The 17,070-nt window shown below is 32.4% G+C and overlaps 2 protein-coding genes and 1 pseudogene across 4 annotated transcripts; all 3 read right to left on the bottom strand.

Moving 5' to 3' along the window:
- Positions 1-323: 323 nt before the first annotated feature.
- Positions 324-5,084, bottom strand: LOC108482217 (protein CHUP1, chloroplastic). The gene is made up of 5 exons (XM_017785329.2): positions 4,297-5,084; positions 3,583-3,899; positions 2,750-2,861; positions 1,567-1,698; positions 324-571 (listed from the first exon to the last, which is right to left on the bottom strand). Exons 1-5 carry the CDS (start codon positions 4,903-4,905, stop codon positions 485-487), a joined length of 1,257 nt encoding a protein of 418 aa, XP_017640818.1. The 5' UTR covers positions 4,906-5,084; the 3' UTR covers positions 324-484.
- A 3,791-nt stretch (positions 5,085-8,875) lies between these two features.
- On the bottom strand, positions 8,876-13,139 carry LOC108482612 (protein NETWORKED 4B-like). Of its 3 annotated transcripts, none has more exons than XM_053025884.1 (4): positions 12,816-13,139; positions 11,723-11,836; positions 10,871-10,982; positions 8,876-10,635 (listed from the first exon to the last, which is right to left on the bottom strand). In XM_053025884.1, the coding sequence occupies exons 2-4, from the start codon at positions 11,735-11,737 to the stop codon at positions 9,110-9,112; spliced, it is 1,653 nt and encodes a 550-aa protein (XP_052881844.1). In that variant the 5' UTR covers positions 11,738-11,836; positions 12,816-13,139; the 3' UTR covers positions 8,876-9,109. The 3 variants fall into 3 exon arrangements, with proteins under 3 accessions (XP_052881844.1, XP_017641227.1, XP_052881871.1); XM_017785738.2 differs by having other exon boundaries at positions 11,723-11,777; positions 12,816-13,104; XM_053025911.1 differs by lacking the exon at positions 11,723-11,836.
- Positions 13,087-14,825, bottom strand: LOC108481578 (cell division cycle protein 48 homolog; annotated as a pseudogene).
- Positions 14,826-17,070: the final 2,245 nt, after the last annotated feature.

Raw genomic sequence — 17,070 nt, forward strand, 5'->3', positions numbered from 1 at the left:
ATATGTATAAACTAAACAAATTGCAGATATTGAATAATTCTATTACTAAGTATTCTTTTAAAGGCTAATTAACAACCAATTAAAAAAAAACATTTAGTTAATATGTGATTCAAGTCTCTATACTTTTTATACATTTGGAATTTAGTCTCTTAATTTTATTTTAAAGAATTTAATCCCTATATTTTTCGGATTTGAAAATATACGTTTTCATTGTTAATATCATTAAAATTTTTCTGTTAAATTCAAGTTTATTATAACGCCATTTTCTGTTACATGATTATCAATTAAGTATTTTCTTATTTTAAAATGTCACATCAACAGAATTAACAGAAGAATTTTAACGATATTAGTAATTAGACTTAAATTTTGAAATCCGAAAAATAAAAAAATTAAATTAAATAAAATAGAAAAGCTAAATTTCAAATCTATAAAAGTAGATCAACTTAGAGGATATTTTAAACAAAGCATTTCCATTTGTCTCAGGCTATTGTTTAGGGTTACTATGAATGTTGCTGATCTTCTTTAAATCTTCGAATGCTCGAATGGTGTCTGCATCAAACCCACCTGCGAACTGAAATTAGAGCAAATCATTATAGATCGATAATAAATAAATAAAAATTGAGATAAAAAGAATTACTTTTCAACAGATTATGGGTTTTTTTATAATTTATAATTTTAATTAAATATTGTTGAATTTATTAAATCGGAAATTGATAGTCTAATTGGTTTGATTACATGTTTGATTCTTAAGATACTAATTTTTACAGATTAAATGTATTGGATGTGCTCAAACCATGGCCTAAATTTTAAATTGGTCCTAAACTTCAAAACTTTCTGATTGAGTTAATTCTCAAAGTATTAATATTATATCAATTATGTTCTTTCGGTAATTCATTAGCTTAGGTGTTAAATTATAACTCTAATATGATATAAAAGCATATTTAAAGCACGTTAATTAAATTGTAAACACTTGTGCATCTACTACACGAACAATTTATTATAAAAATAGCCCTTCTAAATTTTGACACAATTTTCATTTATCTTTTAAACACATTAGATCTAAACTGTTTATGTGTAAGGTAGGGGCAAGCAGGGCCTTGCTCCCCTCCCTCAAATGAGAAAATTCTCCTTTAAAACCTTTCGAATTAGTACAGTTATAAGTTAATATATGATAAAAATACACATTGATTTTCAAAAATGATAAAATTATAGTTTAATCTTTATAAAAAAATAATAAAATTACATTTTAGCTCTTAAAATTTTATAATTTAATTTTGCTCTCCCCAAAAAGAAAATTCTAGTTTTGCCCTTGGCGATAAGAATACATATATTTACAATACAATATCGATTTATATATTTTAAATATGCTTCATGATAGATCTAATTAGCATTTTCCACCTAAATTTACGGCTAAATTCACAGAAATACTTGGTTGATGCAATACTGATATTTTTATGACCCAATTAGAATGTTTTGAAATTTATAGACTAATTTAGAATTAGGGTAACATTTGGTGGATGTCTGATGCAATTAAGCCCTTTTTTTTAAGACGAAATGATGGGTTACCTGGTGAACTCTGTATGCAAATCGAACTCCTTGAAGCAAGAGATTGTTTACTTGAGAGCATTCATTGGATTGCAGTTCTTTAGCTGTCCTTTTCATGTATTCTTGGGCTAGCTTCAATGAGCTGAATTTCATCTGCAAAAATTTGCAGGCAAAATCATGGATTGTTTTTGGTGTATTATATCTTCGCTGGATATGTTGATCTAAATTCCAACTTGACATCGGAATACAATTGTCAAACCAGGGATGAAGATAGGAATTTTATAGTGAGGGAACGGGATAAAATTAAAAAAAAAAAAGGGATAAAGCTGAAAATTTTTGTTTTAAATTAGTCTAAATTGAATAAATAATTATTTGGAGGGGCCAAAAATGCATTCTTTTCATCTAGCCAAAGCTAAAAGGGATTAAAATTGAGCTCTTCATTTCAAGAGGGACTAAAAAGGGAATTATACCATATAATCAAGGTGGGGACAAAGCTCTTGCCCCTTCCATATATCAAACTTGAAATGATATAACCACAAAAACCCAACCAACAAACTCTTAACTATTCAAATCTAAAATGATTTAAATAAGTAACTTAAAATCATCTAAATTTAACCATCTAACTACAGTGGTAAAATCCAAAATGAGCCAAGATTAACAAACTCAAATGACTTCAACTCAAAACCAACCAAAACCCGAAATGATCCAAAAATTTTAAGACTTGAATTGATTAACTTAAAAACATCTTCAATGGATGAATTGATAAATTCATCCCTAGCATCATTTAGTTAAAGTGAGGCCAAAGCCCCGGTTCGCCCCTTGATATTATCTCCATAACAAACCTAAATGACAAATTTAAAATGATTCTACTTAAAAAATTCAATTGACAAACTTAAATAATCTAAACTCGAAATAATTTAAATAAAAATCTAAAATAATTTAAACTCAACTATTAAATCTAGATAAGAGATCCCAAAATGATATAACGTCAAAACTCTAATTCACAAACTTAAATCTAAACTCTAAACCCTAAACTATTACATGATGAATTAACATGAATTTTTAGCGTTTGGTTAGCAAGGTTAATTTCATAAATTTGATGATCCCTTTAAATGCACTCTTTAGTTGAATATTAGGTAAAATGAGAAAAAAATATTGGTCAGTTTTTGAAATTAAAGTCATATAAAGTATAGGATGTACCAACCTGACCAATAAAACCTGTATCCAACATCCATTCCCATGGGATCTGCAATTCTCTGTATCTTTTCCCACTGCTCTCTCTTACCCTTTCTATGTTATTCACACTTTGTTCCAACCTGAAAAATTTTAGTCCAAAAAACAACCATCATGCATTAATTTATACCACTCATTCAACATATCAAGTTATAGTAAGGAATCAGTCAAATTTCAGTTTTGGTCCTTTTACTATGCTTGATTTTGAGATTTAGTCCTGTCACTTTATTTTGTCTCATCTACATTTGATAGGTGATAAAGCAACCTACAAATGAATTTGGTAACTTTTTTCAATTTTATTCTTAAACATTTTCTTAGTTCACTTTAGTCACAGATCTAGGTAGCTTTTTTCTAATTTGATCCTTAAACTTGAATTTATTATGGTGTGATGACATGATATCCTCTTAGAATATCACGTTATCACCTAAGTTTTGAAAAAGTTACATAAAATCTAAAAAAAAAGAGTAAAAATTATAGAAACTATAAAAGATTTTTTCTAAAAAGATCAATGTGATAATGTTGTATAATCTCATAGTGCCATGTCATTAAGGTGATATAAAAAACTCAAGGACTAAAGTGAAAAATATCATAGATTAAATATTGCTTTATCCTTTTTTATAACATGATTAGTTAGTCCAGAAAATCATTTGCTCTTAACTGTTTGCCATTAAAGTACTATTTGGACTAACTAATGATGTTATAAAAGTAGAGTGATCAAATTAGGTGGACTAAATACCAAATTCGAGTATGTTAGATGGACTAAAATCGAATTCAACCCAAGAAATTCAGTTTATACATGCTCGCCTGTCTTGCAATGCTTGCATCTTTTTAAGCTCTGAATTAAAAGACTCTTTGGGATTGACCTTAAACGACGTCACTTCAGCTTCAAGGTTCTTCAAGTCTCTGTAGCTAAAAGCAGCTTCTCTCATGGCGTCGGCTTTTCTCTCCGGCCACTGTGGGAAATGCTTCAGAACGGCCCTTTCATCAACAAGGGATGATAGCTCTCCATCTAACCATTTCACAAATCCTTCCACAGCTGTTATGTCTTTGAACGTTGCAGATTGGACCTCTGAGATTAAGAAATTTATGAACTCCTTTTGTTTCTCCACGTCGGATTTGATCTGTTCCTCAATTGAAAAACATGCATAAGCCGGGGATCTCGTTTAGGGTTCGAGATAAAAATACAAAATTTCGAGGGTTGAAACTAGAAAACTTGTGTTAAAAAAGTTTAAATTGAGTTATTAAAATTTTTAGAGGAGTTAAAAATGCAATTTTTCTTTTTGATTAAAGGCTAAAATAGCTATACCTCAATTCTCAAACTAGTCCTTAAAGTTTCTTTTTGTTAGAAATTATATCTAAACTATCAATTTTGTCACAAAATTGAGATAAAATTGATAGTTTAAGTATCATTGCTGACAAAAAAAACCCTGAGAATTGGGGTATGGTTCAAGGGTCAATTTACCAATAAAGCCAAAAGAAATGTGGGTTTTGAATTTAGAAGTGATGATGTATACTTACAGCTGAAACATATGTTGATCGGTTTTCGATTTCGCCAATCATGTTCCTAGTGAATGCAAGCAATGGGGTTGTTGTCATGTTGCTTTTGTTTTCAATGTTGGCATCTTTCCTCGTTAGAGAACGGTAAAGCTCCCCGACTTCGGGTACGCGCCGGACTGATCTCGAACCAGCTAACAACTTCGTTGGCAATGGTGGTGGTGCCGGTGCCAGTGCCGGGATTTTAGCTTTGTTTTCAGTCACTTCCTTTTGATGAGACCTTGATGATGGTGGTGGTGGTTTTGGTGCTTCCAATTGCCTATCTTTCCTCATAGCCAACTCGTGAAAACTCGGCTTCGGGTATCCATTTTCTGAATCCACAAAACCCGACGATCCCGTATTGCGGTCGTCAGGGTTACTATGCAACTTCTTCCAAAGCAATGATTTCCTCTCATTGTCATGTGCCTTAAGAGCACTGATTTGTGCTCTCAAACGACCCACCTCTTGTTTTAGTTCTTGGTTTTCCTTCATCAATGTCTCATTTGCAGCCACAACAGCCTCCAATTGTTTCTTGAGACCCCCGATGACGCCGACCGAGTGGCGGAGCTCCGTTTCATCGTCTTCGCGTGGCATTTTTTTCAGATTTCATCAAAGGATGATGAGAGAATATATGGATGTTCTTTTTTGCTATAATCTCTCTCACCTTTTATATCTATATATTATTTTATTACTTTTGAAGCAAGCTATATAATATGCTTAGTTGCACTTTACCTAAGCCTGATGAGTGGAACACTTTACAAAATGCCCCATTCTGTGCTTTGCTATTTGCAATTTTATATATTGTATATATAACAAGGAATTGCATTAAATTATGATTCTAAATTATTTTTATTTCTTTTAATATAAGCATGATAAATCAAATTTTTTATTTTTTATTTTAATTTTTTTAAAAATAAATTTAACTAAAAATACTAAAAATTTTAAAAAAAAATCTAATTTAATTATTCTATTAAAAAAATAAAAATAACGTGAAAACTCAATTTAATACAATCCTCGCCTATATATAGAGAATGTAGCAAAGAGATTTGGTTGAGCTTTGCTGGCACCAAAGTTTAAGTGGCTACTGCTTTGTAGGTGTCCTTTACAAGCCATGTTAGGTGCACCATTAAATTCTGGTCAAATTTTACCTCTCCTATTGTTTAATTCATTATAATCCGTACATATTATATTGAAATTTGTTTATTTTCAATTTTGGTCCATCTATTATGCTAAAAGTCTGCGATATAGTCCCTATACTTTAATTCAGTACTTTTACTTTTAGAATATTTTTAGTTAGTCCAAACTATTGGCACCATTAACTATTCCTATTAAAGTTTTTTATTCGTTTTCAAAATTATTATACATGAAAAGAGTATTTATATTGTTGTGGCATGATAGCTTAGGTTCAATCCCTAACAACTTCATCCTTATTCCTAATTATAAAAAAGCTAATAAAATTATAAAAATATAAATATTAAATTATGTTAAATTAAAGTATATGGACTAAATCTCAAATTTTCAATAAAAAAGAATAAAATCTCAATTTCACTTTTATTTTTCAACATAGTTTAATTGGGAAAGTAGATATTTTAGCAAACAGATTATTCCATGTTTTAAACATTAGTATGGCCGTATGGCCTAAAACTAGGATTTAGTATTTGTGAGACAAGAAATTACAATGGTTAAATTGATTAGATCATTAATTCTTGATTTAATTATCGATTCAATGATGATTGAATAAATAATTAAAATTTATAAATTCTTTTAACTGTCAATACTTTATTTTAATTTTTAGTTTTTTTTACTAGTTCCAATTGATTGATTCAAAAATCAGTTTAATTTATTTTTAAATTGATTCTCGATCCAATTGTTCCAACCGAAGATTGATTGCAAATTGCCAACTTCCATTTCTAGAGCTTTCCCTTCAAACCCTTAATCATCCAGGTGTTAGACTTCAATTGGAACATTGGAAATCCATAGGTCCAAGATCTTTAGCTACTTACTATTTGTAAAGTTCATTGTTTACATTGAGCTGCAATTGGCTGGAGTTTGCTTGATTCTCAAGGGTAAGAAAAGGGGGTGAATCAATGAAGGACGGTGAAGGATGCTGACAGTGCAAAATTAAAGAAAGTGTTGATTATTACAGCTTACCAGAATAAGTTCTTTTGTCTTTTAACATAGTTACTATATTTTTTTGTCAAATTTTGTTATTAGTCCTTATATTATGTATAAATTATGAATTTAATTTTTATACCCTAATTTTACAAATTTTTGAAAAAACTTTAGTCTTTAACCAAACGGTTATAGTTAAATACAATGAGTCAAATTTTACAGTTGATCTCGTTAATTGTGGATGCAATTCATTGTTATCCGATTTGATAATTTTTAGTTTCTATACTTTTCGAATTTCAAAATTTTAATTTTAATCCAAATGACAACCTTTAAATTCATTGACTAAAATAACATTATTTTTCTCTCATGTATTACATAGAAATAGTAAGTTCTTATGATATTGTATATGTGATAATATTTTGCCACGTAAAATTTTAGAAATAGACTCAAAATTGAGATTTCGAAATTTAAAAGATACAATAACTAAAAATGATTAAAAAAGTACATGAATTAAATCCATAAGTGACGCATACACCTGCCTCTGTATTGCTTTTAGATAGAGAAAAAAGAAGTTGGGTCTATGAGGATTTGTTCTCACAGATCTTAACTTTGTTGGGTTTTTTGCTAAATATTTAAAAACATGGTTAATCTCTCAATGAAGTCCTTATTGTTACTTATATAAATATAAAGGCTATTATTATTGAGGTAGAGGAAATAGAAATTATGTGAAATGGCAAGGTTTTGTTTTCGGGGGTAGTTGAATCTCTTTATTCTCCTCTAAGCCTTTTTCTAAGGGTAATTTATATGTTAGGTGTTTAAACTTAACATCAATTTTCATTTATGTTATAATCTTTTGATTTAATCAAATTATAGCATCGAACTAGATGTTGGTTATATTATCAAGGCTTAGATTCAGATACTTTGAGCACACAGGTTCGAGCTTTCTCATGTATAACTTATTTGTAGATTCTCATCTAGATTATTTAAGTTAGTTATTTAGTATAATGCTTATAATGGGTGATATAAGTCATAACTTTAATAATATAAGTGCAGTATGTAATTTAATGAATTCAAGGTTGGTGACTTAAATGAAAATTGATGCTAAATTAAGTGACCTAAAATATAAATTACCCTTTTTGAAAACTTGAATTTACTGCATGACTTGGGGGGTTAATATTTCAGATGCTATATAAAGAAAAAGAAACACACCCAAGAGGCATGCAATAGCTGGCATAGGACTTGAAAGATATTGTAGGCAGCTTTACCTTCAGGGATGCCCTAAATTTCCACAGGGTCCATGCTTCCCATCACCATCTTTAGGTCATAAATTAGTTCCCTAAAGACTAGGGAAACTTGTTGAACTATGGCATATAACAAGGGGAATATGAGACAACTTGCAACATGCCATCTAGCTGTGTCATCAAATCAATCCAGATTTTAAAAAGTTTTTAAATTATTTCGATTAAAATTGATTTTGGGTTCAAATCATTTCGAGTTTAAATCATTCAAGTTTGCTTCTTTAGATAGGATCATTTTAAGATATTTATTCAAATCGATTCAAGTTCAAATGGATTTGAGTTTGGATCTGTTCGGATTCAAGTTATTGACTTTTTATGATAAAATCAAATTTGGGTTCTAATTGATTGGGTTAATTTTGGGTAAACTGCATTATTAGTCACTAAATTATGAGTAAGTTTTTTTGTTTTGGTCACTTAACTAAAAGAAGTGGTAATTTGGCCACTGAACTATTCAATAATTTTCATTTAAGTAATTGGATTTTTAAAATCGACGCTATATAACTTTCTGTGTTCGCACTGCCTACACCAATCGAAAGCTCTCTTCCTCCTTCTCTTTAATGGTTCAGTTTTTTTCATAAAATATTTTTGGACGTCATGAATCTACGAACTAAAATTTAAACAACTTTTTTCTCGATATCTGACACTGATTGTCAGATTGATTGGGATTTAAGATATGTTACTAATCCACTGTACTAATGTTGAATGACTGTTGGAACTTTTAAAAAAAAAACTTAACAGCCCAGTGACTTAAATAAAAACTCTTGAATAGTTTAATGACTTAAATGAAAACTTTCGACTAATTCATGAGCCAAATTGTAACTTTTTTTAGTTAAGTGGCTAAAATGAAAATTAGTAATATTTTAGTGACTAGTGATATAATACCCTAAATTTTTTGGGATCAAATTACTTTAAGTTATTCAAATTATGTTGAGTTTGGTTCAATTAGGGTTTGTATTAGATGGGTTGAGATTATTAACTTTTTATAATAAAATCAAGTTAAATCAATCTTGATTCGAATTAATTGAGTTAGGTTTTCGAGTTTAGAACAAAATCTATATGTATATTACAACGCTATTCCCACTAATTCAATTTACAATATAAATATATATGTATAACAAAGCTGATGGACAATTAGAAGATTACTCATCAAGATGTATTGAATGTATATGCATAATTTTATAGGTACTTAAGCTTGTAAGAATACTTGCATCATAGACCAGATTATGACATAAATCTTACTTTAGTTACAAGACTTAAATCAATAGTATAACTTAGGATGCTGATTGATCTTTTTCAAGCATGCACTATGCTAAGGTAACAGGGAAAACTATTCAAACATTTCCAACTTCAAATTGAAGCAACTTCATATCCTTTTTCATAATAATATTTTATGTTGTCAAAACCGGAATTCTCTTGTGATCGATAACTGCTTGCCGAAGCGCACGATTCTCGTACCTGTAATGCTCGAGGGAGAAGCAAAGCTGCCTTATAGCTTCTCGTTTCTCTTCATCTCGCTCGAGTATCATGGTTCTTTGCTGCTCAATTTCATCCTCAAGTTCCTTGCCTTTCGATAGCAACTCATCCACCAATCTGTGTGCTCCTTCGGCTTCAGCAGTTACCTTCACATGTTCCATATATAAGTGGTGTAGATGCTTCTTCATTCGAACAATCCGGTCTTCCTTCGAATTAACCTTGGCCTTGAGTGAAATGATATAACCCTTAAGCTCATCTCTCTCTGATTTTACATACTCAAGGTTATCATGTAAAACTTCAATGCAATCACTTCTCTTAGCAATCTCCAGTTTCAACACTTCAATTTCACTTTGAAGACTCTCCTCTGATTCTCTTTTTTCATTCGCAGTTTTTCGGATCTCCTCCTCCAAGGAGTGGCCACATGATTCCCATCCTCTCAGCCGTTCTTCCAAACAAATCTGTTCCTCGGACGATCTTGACATTTCAGCATTGGTATTAGCTTTTTTGGGAAAATTCTTGTGCTCTGCATCGGATACGGCTTTCTTTAAATAATGAATCTCGTGATCCCTGTCTGATAAACTATTCTTTGCCATAGCAAGTCTTTCCTGCAGCTTGGAGACCTCTTGTTTCTCCGTATCCAGTTTGGTTTTCCATGTCATTATCTCCCTTTGAGCCGTATCGATTTGACCGTGCAAATCTTGAATTTTATCATCAAGCTGCTTCTTTTCAAGCTTCAAAGTAGCGATTTCTTTCTCGGAACCCTCTAGCATTTCTTTAGCAATTCTCAACTCTTCCAACAATGCCTCCATCTTGCTATCTTCATGTTCATTTTCTTTCTCCAATGCACCAATCTTGTTTTGAAGTCCTAATGCCGAGTTCGCTGTTTTTGCTCGCTCTTCGTGTTCTCTAATTCTAGCAAGAAGATCAGTGTTCTCATCCTCTAGCATCAGTAGCTTCTCTTTCGCTTCGTGGAGCTCAATCTCCAATAAAACCATATGCCCACTCACCTCTTGATCATCCTCATTCCCTGATAAAACCGAGTGAATATTTATCGATGAATCCTCAGATTCCGGTTCAGAATCTGTTGGAGAAGATGGCTTATCTCCTTTCGGACGCACATCAGAACTGCTCCCACCAGCTGCTAGTTGGTGGGATTTACGACGTCTTGGCCTTTGATCAGGGGAGGTACAAATAGAGGGAAGATCAGAGCTGACGTCGGAGATGCCGGAATCCTGTGATTGAAGGTCCGACAGAATATTCTTCCTCCACTCTGCCGTCAGAAGATCATGACGCTCCGCCAAAGAACGATACATGCGGTAGAACCCCTCAACCTGAGATACAAGTTCTGGCCTCTTCTGATAATACATCTCGGCCTTTTTCGCAAAGGAGTCCCCGTCTTCTTCAATCAGCTTCAGCATATGTTTGACTCTACGGTCCATTTCTGTAGTCAGCAATCTTACTGTTATATTTTCTCGTTCGACATTTAAGCAATTCAAATCATTTCAGAAACAAAATCCTTCATGAGGGTACAAACAAAATCAGTGCTTTGGCTAATATCATACTACCGCGCTTTTATCTTGTACTAATATTTGCTTCTTTAACCATAGCAAGATCACCACCATCATAATATATATATATATATATATATAACATATATACAGCAGCATCTTACTCACCCTCGAGATTTTCTGCAAGCCACTTTGAGTTCTTGGGGCTGCTGTGGCTATCCCACCACCATGAATGTGACTTTCTGGATTCTATTCTCTTCATACTTCTAGTTAGCTGAGCCTGGAAAGAGAAGAAAACAAAATTATGCAACCAGTAGAGATCTTCACTGTACAATGATAATGAGATAACTCGAGATTGTGATTTTTCTTCGTGGGGTGGTATTTCTAGGACATATTGCCTACCAAATTGTTCAGTTTTTTTTGCATGTGCGCACGTGTATTACCCATGGCAGTGCTTAGTTCATTGTGGTTGATTTCGACAGTTACTTGGCAAGCAAGGCAACTATGCATCAAGTGACTGATTACAACTGACTGCATCAAGTGTTGCCTACGGATTTCTATTTCGTCCAGAATACAAGTAGATATTGTATTGATTATTCCTATCAAAATGCTTATGTTGTTTACTTTTGTCACTAGAATTGATGAGCAAATACTGAAATTTATCTCTAGGTTAATAGCCTAAAAGCAGAGGAAACTATGCATAAACCTCCATTAGAAAATGAAACACAAGGTAAAAGAATATAGATCATACAAAATCAACCCGGTTTGATAGTAAAAACTCAACGACTCGAACCCATGCAACCAAAACAAACAAACAAAAATGATCGAAACCCAAAATTATTTGAACTTAATATGACGTTATTTGAAAAATTCCAATGACAAATTGCCCAAACTGATTTAATACAAATTAAAATGATTCAAAAATGATCTGAACCGCCTAATTGACATGTCTATGTAAAGCTAATTTCATATTTTACAGAAAAATCTAGATTTAGATCAAGGAAGGGATTGATTTCTTACCGAAGATTTTGCCATTCTTTTGAAAATAAATGATGATGAATCAGGTACAAAATACCTGTGTTCAAAGAAATAGTGCAAATACCAGTTGTATGATTCCCCGTCTATTCATCAATCCTACATCAATTATTGAATCAAATGTTCCAAATGCATGTGATTATGATACTTTTTGTGTGCATAAAAATAGGGTATCCCCAAACCATTAACTTGTGTTCTCAGGTGAGGCCACTATAACCTCAACTTGCGGTTATGGTTAGGTGATTTTAAACGGTTAATCTAACATAATCGAATTAATATTAATTAAATTTTTTAATCAAAAAATTTAATTGAATCGAAATATTTCGATTAATTCGATCGGTCAACCGAATAAACCAGATTTTATATGTTATGTTTTTCTAATTAAAACAAATATATTATATATAATTTTTTTTTTGATAATATTCATTTGAGTGAACTATCCGAATTAACCGAATTAATAATAGCCTAATACTTATAATATATAGTATTATTTATTTAGTTGGGTTAATTACTCGATTTCAAATTGAATTAACAGTTTTAACCAAAAGTCCAAAAAACTTTTAACTGACTTCCAACCGAACTAGATTAAATAACTTATCTATTAACCAAATTAGATCAATTCGACCTATTAATTTGATTTTAACCAAATTTAAACACTTTTAATAATTAAACAAATGATTCAATTGATTTCTTTTCCACTCCATTAAATCAAACTTTTCATCTCAATATTGATTAAATTTTAACTTTTAAATCAAATAAGAAGATTTTTAAAAATTCTGAAATTAGAAATAGAGAATTTAAATTCAAAAACATGAAAAATAACAAATCCAAAAAAAAGAGACAAATTTTAGGAAGGGGAATGGCTAAGAAGAAGAAAATCAAAATCAGAGAGAACAAAATGTATTCGATGGAAATGAATATAAACATGGCGAATAATATGATGAAAATGGCAGCCCAAATCTAAAACATCACGTAATGATCCTCGATTTCAAGAACCCAGAAAAAGTATTTTCTCGCTGAGGAATAAGAAAAGTTATATATATATATAAAATAAGATTTGTAGGATAAAAAGACTTACAGAGACACGAAGAGGCTTTGAATAGCTACCTGTTTTGGTGGTTGAAGATTTTGGTGTTTTCTTTTTTCTTTACAATGAGGAGGCTTGTGTTTTCTGGCTGTGTGAGGATTAAAAGAGAGATTGTGGAGCTGTGTAAAGAGTGTGTACTAATAGAAAGATTGGGGAAAGGCCAGCCAGCTCACATGCCCAATGCAACTAATCTCATTTTTCTATATTAAGACTTTCTGGCCGATTTTAGAACGTGTAATTTCAACAACAAAAACCGTCTACTTTAAACTTCAACAAGATACCATTGAGGTCTTATGACGTCTGGAAGAGGAATGTAGATTAACTGGTCGAGCCTTCCAGGCCGTAAAAGTGGCAGGTCGATAATGTCGGGTCTGTTAATCGATAAGGTCGACAATCTTTTTGGCTGACATGCCATCCATATCAGTTAGAAGTTGGTTGAGAACCCTATCAGCTGCTCCATCTGCGTCCCCAACGCTTCTTCCTCTCTGCACCAATTACATAATGTCATCAAACGAGGTACAAATATCCCCAAAACATATGCATATAAGATACAAGTCATTGATGGAGCAGATAAACGACCTGTGTAGCAATGGAATCGAGGTGCTGACTGTCGGGCCTTGTCAAATACTTCTCTAACATTGCCTTCGCTCTCACCGAACCACATGGTGAGCAGTTCAGGGACTTTGACACTGATGAAGTTTGCTTGGCATTCATTTGCAATAGCCTTTGCGAAGAGAATTTTACCTCATCCGTGAGGACCGTAGAAAAGGACCCCTTTTGAAGGTGACATATCGAATTTCTCAAACTTCTCTGGGTGCTCCACTGGATATTGCACCGTCTGCCACAACAAAAAGAAACACTCAAACAAAAGTTTTGGCGACAAGCTTGAAGACAAATTAAGAAATAGTTAAGGCTACAAAGTGATGAAGTAATGATAAATACCTCTTGAAGTTCTCGTTTAACCTTCTCAAGGCGTCCAATCTCCTCCTAGCTCACATTAGGCACTTCAACCACCTGAGTCACCAAATCAAGCACCCAATTTAGCACAGTTGACAATGACAGTTCAAAGGAAAGTAAATCACTTACTGTTTCACGTAGAGCAGAGGGATTGCTAGTTCCATCTGTAGTTTGGAAATGCTCGTTTGTAACCGCCATTGAGTTAAGTATGTCCGCATCAATGGAATCATCCTCCAAGTCAATCACATCCATCTTCTCTCTGATGCATTGCAGCGCAGCTTCTGTGCATAAAGCAGCAAGGTCGGCACCGACATTACCTTGCGTGTCTTTTGCAATCCGTTCTAGATCAACCTCATCGGAAAGCTTCATGTTCTTGGTATGGATGCGAAGCACTTCAAGACGACCGACTTCATACGGAACACCAATGTCTATCTCCTTATCAAACCAGCCGACTCTTCTCAAAGCAGGATCAATGCTATTTGGACAATTAGTAGCTCCAATAACAATCACATGAGCCCTTGATTTCAATCCATCCATGAGAGTCAAAAGCTATGAAACGATCCTCCACTCGACTTACCATTGGTCTTCTCACGCTTAGGAGCAGTCGAATCAATCTCATCCATAAAGATAGATGGAGCATTCTTCTCAGCTTCTTCAAAAGCCTTCCTAAGGTTGCTTCCACTCTCTCCCGCCAATTTTGGACAAATTTCCGGTCCATTAATACAAAAGAAGAAAGCTCCGGTCTCATTAGCAACAACTCTGCCTATTAATGTCTTGCCAGAACCCGGAGGACCGTAAAGCAGAATCCTTTAGGTGGCTTAACACCGATTGATTTGAAAAGTTGAGGATGCCTTAATGGCAATTCCACCAACTCACGAATATTTGCTTCCTAATGCCACCCACATAATCATAACCAACTTCATCCAACCTATCCTCATCTTCTCTTCTAATAGGTTCCCCCTTGCAAAAAATTTCGGTATCTGCGGCAACGACACAATACTCTGTCGGGTCAGTCTTTATAACCATAAACTCGACCATCTTCATCTATAATACCCCTCACCCGTCTTGATGTACCGTATAAATGAAAGTTACTATCAGAGTTTTAATGAAACAAATGCTTTTGATTTATTTAATAAATTTTAAACTTGAAAACATTTTTGTAATTTTATGTTTTTCAAAACAAAGTTAAAAAATCTTAGTGTTCATTTGAATAAAAAGAATTTAGTAACCTGCAAAATATAAAAATATTATTTAATTTGTTAAAAGTTATTCAAATCTTTAAAGGATTTTTAAGAAATTAAGTAATATCATCATCAAGTTGCCGCTTAGGCACAGGGGTGAAGCCAGAAAATTTTTTTAGGGGGAGGCCGGATGAAATTTTAATTTTTTATAGTTTATATATTTATAATTTGTAAAAAATTAAATTAAATTTTTATAATTTTAGGGGGGCCAAAGTGCAATTTTACCGTAATTAATTTAAAATTTTTAAAAAAGTTTAAGGACTAAAATAATAATTTTATATTTTAGGGGGGTCGGGGCCCATGCCAGCCCCCTGGCTCCGCCCCTACTTAGGCGGTCAAAGCTTTCACCTATAGGGTACTAGAATTCAAGTTACAATTCGATTTTTCAAATATTATTCAAAACTGAATCTTTATGTCCAGTCAGAATTCTCATACCATTACAAACATTATACATACATAACATCCTTTAACGAGGGGTAATGTGAAGCTCCCAAGCTCGGACTTTAAACTTTTCGTCGAATTCTTTACCTACGTGTTTTAAACCATTAATGTGTTAAACTCATACTCAACTTACCTTGTCTCATGAAACGATTTACTCATATTAAAGACTTATTACTTTCATTACCAAATAACTCTATCATTAACACTATTAGATAGATAATTTAAATACAAATTTACATATTCCTTGTACTCAATTTTTATTTTGAGCAATTAAATTAGCCTTTAGAATTCATTCTTCATCTACTTAAATTCATATGTCTTTATTATTAACTTACTTTTAACATGGCCTATTGTAATGTCATCCTTAATCCCTTAGAGTTCATTTCATGCTTGAATTTTATAATCTCTTATAAGTTTGCTTTAATCCACTTATAACTTATGGCCTCTAGATTTCCTTATAAAATACATATTTCATTATTTCTTTCTATCGTATTTGACAAATTTTAGATTTATGTCCACTGTAATTATAATAAAATAAGACTTGGATATTATGAGATACACATACTCCCATAAATATAAAGTGGAATGTTTGAGACAACAAAATTCCAGATCATATGAGCCCAATGGTCAACAACAAATGCTCGACCAAGGGTATCATTACAGAACTCCGAATCCACATATCACCAGTATCGAACTACGATGAAAATCATATACATATGATCTTAATTGGCATGCCAATCATATCCTAACATTTCTACTAAGCTTACATGGGCTTAGAAATGATTTAAATAAAATTTCACACCTGATTCACTATTACCAATAAAATTTTGTTAACCCATTTATGTAATAATTTACACCTTTTATATTCTCATATCTCACATTTCACATTTTCATACTCACATACATTTTTTTTGTATATATTCACGTACTCACGTACATTTCCGTTAACCCATTCCTCTCTTTTATGCACAAATCATATAATTTTCTAGGGTTTAAAATTATTATTATTTGGTTATGGGCTTAAAATAGATAGAAAAATAGGAAAATTAAGAAGAAAAAAAACTAATGAACAACAACTACGGCAAAGGGAAAATAGGAAAGTAAGGCTGAGTAGTTGACATTATTCTTCTAGGGTTTATTACCATTAGTATTATGGGCTTAAAATAGATAGACGGGCTTAAATGTATTTTATAGATTTGCAGTCAGGTCCAACTTTCTTGTTAAGTTTATTATTTTAAACTGTTTTTTAATTATTATTATTTTATATTATTAGAGAATGAATTGGTTAGATTGATGGTTGGATCAGTTGGCAGGGGCGAAGCCAGAATAAATATTTAGGGGTGCCGAATAAATTTTAATTTTTTATAGTTTATATCTTTATAATTTGTAAAGGATTAAATCGAATTTTTATAATTTTAGGGGAGCCAAAGTACAATTTTACCTTTACTGATTTAAAATTTTTAAAAAATTTTAAGGGCCAAAATAGCAAATTTACATTTTAGGGGGGGCCGGGGCCCATGCCAGCCCCCCTGGCTTCGGCCCTGTCAGTTGGATCAATCAAATCAGACACCGATGGCTTGATCGGTTCTGAAAACATTGGTCTATAT

This window comes from Gossypium arboreum, chromosome 1 (assembly GCF_025698485.1).
Source record: "Gossypium arboreum isolate Shixiya-1 chromosome 1, ASM2569848v2, whole genome shotgun sequence".
NCBI lineage: Eukaryota > Viridiplantae > Streptophyta > Magnoliopsida > Malvales > Malvaceae > Gossypium > Gossypium arboreum.